Source organism: Gnatocerus cornutus, chromosome 6, assembly GCF_029298725.1.
Source record: "Gnatocerus cornutus isolate USDA-ARS CGAHR chromosome 6, icGnaCorn1.1, whole genome shotgun sequence".
NCBI classification, from domain to species: domain Eukaryota; kingdom Metazoa; phylum Arthropoda; class Insecta; order Coleoptera; family Tenebrionidae; genus Gnatocerus; species Gnatocerus cornutus.
Window position 1 is genome coordinate 13,531,337 of NC_142238.1, and position 11,707 is coordinate 13,543,043.

An 11,707-nucleotide genomic window follows, 5' to 3' on the forward strand; every position below is an offset into this window, starting at 1 on the left:
CCTAATTTACCACCAATTTGCCTGTTGAATTTTAACTGCATAATGACCCCCATTGTGCAGAATCACTGTGATAACTCTCACCATCTCATTCTTAGTCTAAACAGTCATTGAGAGACTTAGAAACCATTTAAATAATTCCAAAGGAATGCGAAAGAATATTATTAACCAGATTTAATCCAGTTGTGTTCCAGAAAGGAATAACATATGTGTTGGGGCTTTGTATTTTACAGGTAAGTTGCTTGTTTTCTAATTTTTATTTTCAATTACAATGGTAACATGTAAACTTGGCGAAAAAACGCCTCCAGTAGTTTCGCGTTTCGGTGTTCAAAACCACGTAAAACAAAAACAGAACAAAGCCTTGAATTGTTGCAGTGATACAAAAAAGATAAAATAAAATAGTTTTCATGAATGACTCCCCTAGGAGCTCCGCTACTATGCCGAAAATCCAGGGAACTCCAAGAACTGAAAAAAGTAGCAGCGCGAGGTATAATCTCAATCGAAATAGTTTCTTACTGCCACCAGAATTTGTAGTGTGCGTCACATTATACATCACCATACAGAATATTACAGTATTTGCTACCATTATCAAACTAATCGGAAGTATAACCGCTAAATGCAACAATAATCCTCGAGGATAACAAATATCGTAAGTACTAGAAACGTAATCTCCTGGTAATAACGCAACAAAAGACACAAAAGCCAAAGGTATTCCCCAACCGACAATAACAGATTTCAAAATTAGTTTTTTTGGAATCACCCCAATTACTTGTACGAAGCGGTAATATTGCAGAAACGCGTAAATGAGCATCCAGGCAAATTTGCTCAACACCACGTAATGAAGAATCATCCCGACTATCTTACAGACTGTAGGCGAAACCTTAACTTCCCGTATCTCCGACAAATGAATGCAGATCAACTCAAGAAAAATTGCGATAGACAAATTCATGAGAATCTTTGTTCCGATTTTACTCCTCCACTTTTCGTACATTAGAGCCGTTGTGAAAATCCCTACAATCCCAAAAATCGAAAGCGAAGAACCGATTATCGTAATAATCTCCAAATCATGATCTAAAATCATTTCTTCGATTTGCTCAACCGAATCAACAGCGTTCGCTTTATCGCTCATCAATAACAGCGCGAAGTGTGTTAAATGCACGAACGAACAAGAGTGTAAAGAGTCGTTGAGTTGCGCGTAATTACCACCCAGCACTGACCATTTTCCTTTTTTGCGGTTTATTTTGGAACCGTGGTCCCAAAATCCGCACGTTCTCGAAGCGTTGTCACTCGGTGAGTTGAAAATGATGGGAATTGGAGATTTCAAGTAGCTGCCGTACCCGGGAATTGACACGCTGACAACGAAACTGTTGGCATTGTAGTTGTCATCGACGAAGAAGTTGTCGTTGTGGAAGACCACAGTGATGACGACAATATCAGAAACTGTGTTGTTGGTCTCGTTCTGTAGCTGTCGGAGGATCGCTTCAGGAACATACACAGCAAGATCTAGATTCTCTCGTTTGACATCTTCGAAAGTCTTCCCTCGTTCGAAGTCGTGGATTGAAAACTCGCCGAAGAGTTGTTCTTGAGCGCCGTAGAGTAGCAACCCCGACACGTTACTCTGAAAGGGGTTAGTTACATGGACAATAAGGTTGTTTTTCCGCGTGAAATAAACAGACTCGGGGTTTAAAGACACGTTGGTTAGAAGGTCTTCGAGAGTTTGGAGAATGTTGTCTGTTAAGTTGAGTCTAGCTTGGGACACCTTCAGAACTGATTTGTCGGTCACCATCAACTTATCGACGAAGTCTAAAGCATAACTGTCTGTTTCTCTCAGTTTGCTCAGGATAATATTCAAGTAGTAGACGTCCAGAAGTGTTAACTGAGCTTTCCCGACAATCCTCCACACATCTTCGACTCGCGTCTCCGGCAGCTCCGCCATTTTCTTCAGTTTTTCTGTAACTGCAGAAACTAGAGGGTTTTCCACGCAGTGACCTGTCACATTAGACCACGCGGCGCCGTACAAGAAGCTTCCTTGGCACTGTCGAGTTATCGGAGTACCATCCTCTTGAAGACATAACTCTTCGGAGACAACAACATTGTTGATCGAAGTCAACGGCCAGTGTAACTTTGTATTGTTTAAAATTAAAGTCTCCGGCAAGCAGTATTCACTGCTCCTAAAAAACTTGACTTCTAGAGGGTGCTTGGTGAGTACCCCCCACATTAAAGAGTACTCTTTGGTAACATCTAAGTCTTTTCTGGTGCTGACGTGAAGAAGAACATCCAACACATCGTTGTAGATATCAAAATTGAACACTTCCATGACTCTGATTTCGGCATCAAGTGGCTCTTTCAACTCTTTGATTAACTGTTTGTAGACGTCGACTAGGTCGCAGGAGTAGTGTTTGCAGACCTTTTCGGCAACCACACGAAGAGCGTACTCATTCCCTTGCTTTCTTTCATAAGCGATAACTTTCTCGGACTTCAGAAGAGTGTTAGTTTGAAAAAACGCTTCGCACCAGTACTCCCCCATGTACCTCTCCGTTTCCACTTCATAAACATAAAAGGATTCGGGATAATCCGCGGAACTGAGCACTTTAAGGACTAGATCAGTTTCACATTTCGCTTTCAGTTTTGTCTTAGCAGCATTGGTGAAGCAAAAAATTAATGGCTCATCATCGTCATCGTGTTTGACATCTTCCGGTGAATACACCAGTAAATAGAGATCTTTCTTTTTCTCTTCGAACGACAACACCATCTTTGTTGCGAGAGAGCTTCTTGCGTTAACTTGGCAAATGGAGCAGTTCGTGGTGACATTTCCCGACTGCCACAAACTCCCGTTTAAAAACGAAAGCGAGTTTTCTCCAAGTCCAGATATACGACAGACGTCTTCACCAACAAGTGTCCTCAAGATCTGTCTATCATTGGTGGTCCGAACAACCGCCAAATTCTTACAATTGTTTGATTTACAAAAACATTGAAAATCCGAGTTTGTGGCGAGACACCCCGGAGGACAATCATACAAAGGAGAGTTTCTTTCAAAGTACCTCACCACAGGATGCGAGCTGCTGCAATTTTCAACTTTAAGTCTGTTGGTTTTGGCGTCGAAAAGCACGCAGTCACCGCTGTAGTACTCCTTGAAATCAACATCCACATGGACTTTGCTACCGTAATTGGTACCGACTTCAACATACTCGAAGTCTCCGTATTTCACCGTTCTTCGTACCGGGAGCCAAAAACTGTGACTTGGTGTAACTTTACGTGACGACAAAGACGCGTTGGTTGACCACTTTTGCGGCTCTGTCACGTTAACACAGAAGTCTTCGACTTTTTGGAAGTTGTCTGGACACGTCTCTTCTTTCGAAATCTTCAGGCAACGTGGAGTTGTCGACGGGTGCCAAGAACCGCTTTTACAAACTCTGGTAATGAGGTTGGAGGAACCGTCCAAACATGGAGGTTCGGATATCACAATTTCGTTGTTGATACTGGCGTTGGAGTACCACCAGGCTTTGGTTTTGATACCATAAATGTGTGAATGCTCGTTTGGGCATTTCTAAGTGAAAAAGTCAAAGATATGTTGAAAGAAAATTGGTATACTTACTGTAAAGTGCGCCAACGGTGTAAACAAAAATAACAGAGCGATTACTACTTTTCGCTGACTCGTGCAAATCAGTTGCAACATTGTGCTGTTGTCACGAACTCCGCACTAAACAATAGTTTAAATAATGCGAACCGTAATGCTAATTTATATTTTCGGTTCTTAAGAAGCGCAACCATAAAAAAAGATAAGGGACAAATTAAACACACGAAAAATTATTCAACTAATAAAATCACACTATTTACGCATCATCGATTATAAATTTTTGTAATTTACGCTTTGTTTGCAGATTACTCGAAAAATGTTGGCTTTCTTTAAGGCTGTCATCGCGCTATTCTTTGTAATCTTGGTACGTGATTTTCCTTCGTTTTCTTCGTCTGGACTTTCTGTTTTAACAGGTAGACGCCCGAAGCCGAAGAAGCATAGATCTAATCGCAGCTCACAGTCTTATTTCCGATTCGCGTCTTCCGAGAGACGTAACACCCAACAGTTACATCCTTGAACTTGAACCTCATCCCAACAAAGGTGATTTCAATGGTAGAGTCCGCATCAACGTCACTTGGCAAGAACCCACGGATCAAATTACGCTTCATGCACACGAAGATTTGGAGATTTCTAAGATTATCGTCACACAATTTGCTCCAGATGACGAAACGTGAGTCAACAAGATAACGAGACTGGAATTAGCGTGTTTTTGTAGCGAAAAAGCGTCATCAACTCCTTTACCACCAACTGAAATGAGGGTGATGAAGACGGAGAGAGTCCCCAAGAAGCCTGTGTATATTATCCATTTGGAGAAATCTGCGAAAAGAGGGACGCAATGTGAAGTCGATCTCACGTTTTCAGGGAAAATGTTTAACGGGACCAGCGAGGGGTTGTTTCGCAGCAGTTACACAGATCCTAAGACGAAGACTCAGAAGTGGTTTGCCGCCACGCATCTGAGGCCGAATTTAGCTAGAAGAGTTTTCCCGTGTTTCGACGAACCGGCGTATAAAGTGCCATTCACTATTAGTGTGATCAGACAAAAAGGCATGACTGCGTTATCTAACATGCAGATGGCCAAACAAGAACCGATGTAGGTAAAAAAACTCGTTTTTCACAACTGCATTGTGATTTTTAGAGAAGACAAACCTGATTGGGTTCGTGACACATTTGATCAAACTCCTCCAATGTCCACTTTCTCCGTCGGAATTCTAGTTTCTGACTTCAGCACTGAGACGAACAAAGAAAGCTCTGGAGGTAAAAACCATCGCCGTACAATCATCGAACTACAGTTTGTTTCCTACAGAAATCGATTTTCGAGTTTCGGCCCGACCAGACTTCCTCGAAGTTCTGATCGAAGGCCCCAATGCAGCCAAGAACAAAGCTGAAAAGGCGTACAGAATCTTGAGGGAATTCTGGAACCGTCCGTCCCCAGTACAAAAAATCGACTTGGTGGCTCTTCCGAATTACCAAGCCACTCGTCCGACAGACAGCTGGGGGCTAATTTTATTCAAGTATGAACTCCAGAAGTCCATCCAACTCTTTTACAACATTCGTTCACAGGGAAAGCGAGTTGAGTAGCCGCGGATCGTGGCATGTCGTTCAAGAGATGGTTTACCAGTGGTTGGGCGTTTTGGCAACTCCGTTCTGGTGGAGCGACGCCCATATTAACTACGCTTTGGCTAGGTACCTCACCGCGTACACAACTCTTAAGATGGATACGAAGGAATCATTCAATAACTGGCCCATGACGATGCTGTACTCTATTTATTACGAATTTAGCAAAAGATATCCGCATGGAAAAAGCACGGCCATCAAACAAGACTCCTCGTCTGCCAAAACCGAGTTGGTCTTCAGAATGTTGAATTACACTCTTGGCGAACAAACGTTCAAACGTGGCTTGCGAAAGTTCATGGATGATAGGTAAAATAAAAATCCTTCTTGCATTCTTTTTTTTATTTGATATCTCTCAGAGAATACAAAACATTCTTCGGAGACGACATCTGGAACGCCTTAACGGAACAAGCCAAAATCGACAAAGTCTTAGCAGATCCCATAACTGTGAACGAGATTGCAGCTTCTTGGATCACCAAAGACCGCTTACCAGTCGTCAACGTCACAAGAAACTACCATGATAACAGTGCTACCATTTCTCAGGTCTCTATCTCAGAATGGCCAGCAGTTCCTAACTAGTTTTTGCAGAGAGTCTACTTGAGGGAGCGCCCGCATGACGTCCCTGACCAAGAGAAGTTCTTGTGGTGGATTCCAATCGTGCTCATCCGAGAAGACAAAATGAACTTCACCAACGCGACTCCATCAGTTTGGATGAAGAAACAGCGAGAAATAATTGTGAAAGATCTCCCGGGACCAAACCAGTTTATTATTATTAATCCTGAAGAAATCGGGCCTTTCCCGGTTAACTACGACGTCCAGAATTGGAACATGTTGGCGCAGTATCTTTGCACCGAGAATCGTGTTAAGATTCCTGTGAACACCAGAGCGAAACTGTTGCATGATGCGTGGAATCTTGCTTATGCTGGAGATTTGAGCTTCGCAACGGCTCTTAACATGACGCTGTTCTTGAAGCACGAAAGAGAGTATCTTGCGTGGGATCCGGTGTTTACGCTGATTGACCACATTGGAAGACACATTGATAGTTCGGATGTCCACAAGAAATTCCAAGTACTTAGGTTTTACTGTGAGTACTTAAATTCTGTTTTTATTGTTATAGACTTATGTCCGACTCTTGTTGACTCCTTTGTACGAAGAACTCGGAGACGAGCCCCAGGAAGGAGAGTGCGAAGGTAAAGCTCACTTGCGAAGCTCCTCCAAAGTCTTCTTATGTCAAGCGGGCTACAGACCATGCATTGAAGAAGCCCAAACCGCGTTCAAGAAGTGGATGGAAAGTGAGAATCCTGACGAAGGAAACCCGTTAGTACTGTTAATTAACAAAACCTGTCTCTAAGAATGTGTTCCAGAGTCGCAAACCAGTACATCTGCCCAGTTTTCAAATGGGGAACTAAGGAAGAATGGGAATTTGGTCTCCAGAGAATTATCAATTTCCCAGCACACCGCAAACAAAACGAGAGGACGTATCTTCTGAAGACATTAGCTGGATGTCCGAACGGCGCCGACAAAATCGAAAGACTGCTCAATATCACGATTTTGGAAGAAAATGGCAACTTCACTGACAACGACGTGTACTTGATCTTCAGCATGTTGACCGGAAGCGCCAATGGTTATACAACTCTGTTCAACTTTTTGAAGAAGAATTGGGATGTTCTCAAAGTTAGGTATGTACCAGGTGTTCTGTGTATTGCTAATCATAGGTAAATAACTTGAGAGTTCAAATTTTATTTTTTTCTGCTCTCCTGAACATCCAAATAAATTCGGTTAATGGTGGATTGTGCTTTAAGAGGTTCTTAATGCAACAACCATTTTTAAAATTGATTGTTATCGCGGCGTTATTCAAAAAATCGAGTCAAAACTAATCGTAATTTCGAGCTAAAAATTTAAAATTTTACATTTTTTAATTATTTTCACTAATGCCGTAATAACATGGAGTTATACTCGTATAAATATCTCTCAGGATAAGAATTTTCTAGAGCCCAATTTACCTTAAACCAAATTTAATGTGAAAGTTCGAGAAAGCAGGAAAACAATAAAATTCAAATTTTTATGTTACAGTAGAACCTCGATTATCCGTGCATGGGTGTTCGGTTGATTATCTGTGCCTCGATTATCCGTGCATTACAAAAAACACAAATCGAAGACCAATTAGTTCGAATTTTTGCTTTCAATGTTAAAAAACTTAAAATTAGGAATTTCACGAGTAATAGTTGATGTAGTTTAATGAGATTTAAGTCAGTGTACATGAGTACATGAGTTAACATTTTCGTCTTTGAATAGTAAGTAGTGTTCTCAAACATTAAGGAAAATGCTTGAAATAAATTGTTTTGCAATGAAATCCTTTATAACGAAGGAAACTGAAAACTGAACTGAAAAGTGGCAGAGAAAATTTTTGAACCAAATTTTTTTCCACAAAATAGTTACTTTTATGTAATATGTCTAATAAGAATTAATTGTTTCAATTTTTTTCAATATTAAAAATTGTTATAGTTAAGATGCTGATAACTTTTGTTAGTTTTTATATATTTTGATTTAAAAAATGCTCCAAAAAATTTTGTTGCCTTAAAACGTATGTTTATTGAACATCTCAATTATCCGTGTTTTTCGAGAAAAGCACGGATAATCGAGGTTGTACTGTATCTCCTTATGTTCAGTAATATGCGAAACACCCGAAAGATGTATAATGGGTTGCTTGGTTATAATAAGATCAGACAATCTCAAAATCCTTGACTATGATTAACTAAATTTTATTTAATGTCGTATTTTCCTTTAAAACGAATTGTACACAGTCATTGCAGTAATCATCGTACTTCCCAAAAAATGTTATGCAAACTTATCGGAGACGTTGCTAATGTTATCTTCTTGTAAAAGTCCGTGTCACCGTGAACTTTGTGTTTGGAAATTTGGAATTTTATTCTTATAGGACTGTTGGAATAACACTGTTTGATTTCTGTGAATAAGTAATGCATATTTATAATTCCAATGTTCCGGCCTTAAGATAACAGTTTCTTATCAAATTTGAAACGTGTTCAACGAGAATGCGTTAATGTAATTTGCAGGCAGGAATACAACACAATTATATTGAAGGATTTAATTGATAATATGTAAATGCTAATTTACTACTACTTAAAAGGAAGGTTCTGCTAGTTTTTTCCAGAAAAAAATAATTTTAATTCACGTGTTGTGTACAATATTTTATTGAGTTTAAAAAAAAATAGTTTTTATCTTAGCTTATTTTTCTCATACCTGCGATTGCGAGACGTAATCAGGATCTTGATCGATCATCTAATCCTCAACAACAATTATTCTGCCACTTCGAACTCGTAAAACCAAGTAATTGTCTCAAACACGAACGTAAAATACACGTGGATGCATTTTTTATCCAACACCAATCTTGGTTTACTTTAACACGACCGTGTTATGCAATTCCATGTTTTATTGTTTTCATCCGTGAAGCGATGATCACATTTTAAGACCTAATCTTCTGAAATTATGTCATGTTGGCGTGACATTTTCGAAGTACGTGGAAAAATTAGCCGTAATATTAAAGCTAACCTTTCGCATGATTTAATGGTCTTGTTCGACGTAAGTAATGTTATTGAGTGATTCGCAAAAAAAAACTCGCACTTTGACTAGAAACATTAGCTCGTTTCATTTTTAAAAAGTTCAATGTAATTCCGAGGAAAACGTCACTAGAGAAATATGGTTTGTATGTCTTCATTGTTGGAAAACTAGCAAGTATAAACTGATAAACAAATCAATGTCAACGATTTCAAGGATATGTAGCCGTTGCTGATAAGTTTACAGTTCTGGTTAACCCATATCAAATGACAATAAACAAAATAACAGTGCGATTACAAGCTGTTAATTCCACCATTCGCGGTGTGATGGATCATCGTCCTTACACATCTGATTTCTTAGCAAACCAATAAATTTTAACTCAGTAAACAATTCGATGGAAAATCATTTTCTCAGAAATTGCAATTTCCAGATTCGAAAACAAGCATCAACTATGGAACGGTTTGATTACCTCAGCCACCACCGTCTTCAAAACACAAGAAGGTCTAGACATGGTCTCTGAACTCTACGTCCAACGCCAGAGCGAATTCGGAACAGCAGATTTCGTCGTAGAAAAAGCTCTCAAAAATATAAAAGAAGAGACAAAATGGAGCAACGATAACCTTCCAGTTATCGAAAAATGGTTAGACGAGTATTTACGAGTCAATAACGCCACCAAATAATCATAACAAGATAAAATTGAGTCATAAATTGTATTTATTGTGTAAAATAGAAACAGTGATATAAAAACCAAAATTTGCACTAAATCCAGTTCCTTTTAGCCAGCGCTAGAACCGTACTCTTGAGTTTTCTGCGATGAGAAGGGCCTAGCAGGTCCTTTCTGCTCCAGTCGCTGTCTTGGAAATCTTCAAGACTGTTTTGAACTTTGCCTCGTTCGGTGCAGATCGGTTTTAACATCACCAAAACGTGGTAGATCTCTGTGGGCGCTATTTCATCGAGTTCCTTCAAGAACGCCTCTAAACTGTACTCAGTCACATCTAAATCAAATTGTTGAAGAGTTGCCACAAAACTATCATGGTAAACTTTAATCAGATCATCGCAGTGCTTATCTAGAACCTCGTTTATAATACTTGTGTACATGAAGAAGATCACGTCCCTCGCAATAGAGCTGTAGGTCATGATCTGCAGGTCGACAATTTTATTTTTGATGGGAGTATTTTTCTCGTTTCTTAATATCATGGTGTTGCTTGTCCAGAAGTCGGAGTGCGAAACACTCCCCCAGAGTTCTTTCGGTTCCGCTCTATCGACGTAAGGGTGAGCTGCAGCGTAGTCTACCACCTTCTGGATTCTCTCCAAGTATGGTTTCAGCTCCTCGACTTCCAGAGCACCTTCCAAAATACTGTTATGAAAAGCTAGACCTACTTCTGGCGGTAACTGCTCCAAACCGCGATTCTTCGCAAGACTGGGTCTGACTTTCTTCTCGAATTCTTCGGGTTTGAGACGCTTCAAAGCAATTGGAACCGCATGAAAGCGAGCCAAATCGCGGAGAATTAGTCGCGCTGCTTCTAAATCAAACCCAATGAGTCTGTCTTCAGTTTTAAACCCTTGAATCTTCAAGTTCTCAAAAATAAGAACTCCATCTTCATCTACTTCGTTCTTACTAGCATCCAGACATACCCGAGCTCCGTAACACTTCGGAAAGAGATTCTCATACGAGTCTTCTTCAGGAACGTTAAAATTCTTTTGCAGCTGCGTCAACGTGGGGATCGTCATAGTGTAGGCCAACACTTCCTTCCGAAAAGTCACCGAAATATCAAACGCGACCCTCAGCATCTCGTTGGCAGGGATCAATTTCGCTACCAAATCGTACGTCTGTTCTTTGCTTGATGGTTTTTTCACGGTGACTTGCAGAGCGAGCATGATACTTCCATAGTGTTCTCCTGGTGCTGTTAAAAGCGTCGTTTTCTGATCGATGATTTCGATGTCATTTCCTAGAGTTTTCGATAAAAGCCCGCACAAATCGTTCACTTTCGACTTCACCATCGTGAGAGACAACTGTAAACTGTTTCGAATCAACGATAAGTCGGTACTCGGGGGCACAATCACGTGACCGCAACAATTAAACACTGGAGAGGGCACTTTTAATTGAGCAAATTGGCGGTGGTTATCAGAAAAGACAATTGTAATTTACAATTTAGACGAGAGAACGCGTGGAATTGGGAACAATAAAAGTTTTTATTGAATCGTTAAATCAATAGTACGCACACATGTGGTGTTCTCAACTTTAAAGTATTAGGTAATATTGACCCCAAAATGGGTTGGCACTTGACCAAAATGAGAAACTATTTTCATTCACGACCTAGACGGTACCATCTAATTATATTCATAAATATGTGACGCGCACTATTGTCACTGTTGGTGGAAATGTTTGTAAACTTCCTTCTGGATTACATATACAGAGTGATTCAGCGAAATGTACAAGTGCACGCAATTGGGTCATTTGATTGAGGTTGTATGATAATTGCATTGGTATAATAGAAATTTGAATGCTGTGTGGGCTTGAAGGTACACAGAAGCGAATTAGGTCTCTTTTAGTCTAATTGGCGGTGGGCGTCCAAAAATTTCCACACCGCACACCAAACGCTGGTAAAAAAAATTACCAAGACACACAACAACGCACAAGTCCATAAATTGCTCAAGATAAAAATGTTTGACTGATTACAGCGCCTCCACTTTTTTCTAACTAAAACGAGTGACTTAAAAACTTTTTTCAAATCGACAGGCACCAGCTGTAATTGTATACTGTTGTATGTAATCAATGTCAATAATTTCAAGGGTAGATAGGTAAGCGTTGCTGATAAGAACTTACTATAAGTAAAAAAAAATTTTAAATAAAAATATTTTTATCTGTGACGTATAAAATAAAAAAGGACTATTGATTCCTAGATTCGATTTTATAAATTTCCTGTTCAAATTACATACTTATCA

At 39.8% G+C, this 11,707-nt stretch overlaps 3 protein-coding genes across 3 annotated transcripts; 1 reads left to right on the top strand and 2 right to left on the bottom strand.

The window, feature by feature from the left end:
- The first annotated feature begins 53 nt into the window (after positions 1-53).
- Positions 54-9,514, top strand: LOC148173140 (aminopeptidase N). Its single transcript, XM_088038462.1, has 12 exons — positions 54-230; positions 3,879-3,938; positions 3,988-4,244; positions 4,290-4,664; positions 4,710-4,828; positions 4,878-5,085; positions 5,135-5,494; positions 5,545-5,728; positions 5,774-6,253; positions 6,303-6,502; positions 6,550-6,864; positions 9,192-9,514. The coding sequence occupies exons 2-12, from the start codon at positions 3,891-3,893 to the stop codon at positions 9,439-9,441; spliced, it is 2,796 nt and encodes a 931-aa protein (XP_087894588.1). The 5' UTR covers positions 54-230; positions 3,879-3,890; the 3' UTR covers positions 9,442-9,514.
- On the bottom strand, positions 172-3,673 carry LOC148173141 (uncharacterized). The gene is made up of 3 exons (XM_088039838.1): positions 3,593-3,673; positions 285-3,544; positions 172-238 (listed from the first exon to the last, which is right to left on the bottom strand). Exons 1-3 carry the CDS (start codon positions 3,671-3,673, stop codon positions 172-174), a joined length of 3,408 nt encoding a protein of 1,135 aa, XP_087895964.1.
- LOC148173142 (uncharacterized) lies at positions 9,458-11,063 on the bottom strand. Its single transcript, XM_088038463.1, has one exon. The coding sequence runs from the start codon at positions 10,760-10,762 to the stop codon at positions 9,521-9,523; it is 1,242 nt and encodes a 413-aa protein (XP_087894589.1). The 5' UTR covers positions 10,763-11,063; the 3' UTR covers positions 9,458-9,520.
- Between the last annotated feature and the right edge of the window lie 644 nt (positions 11,064-11,707).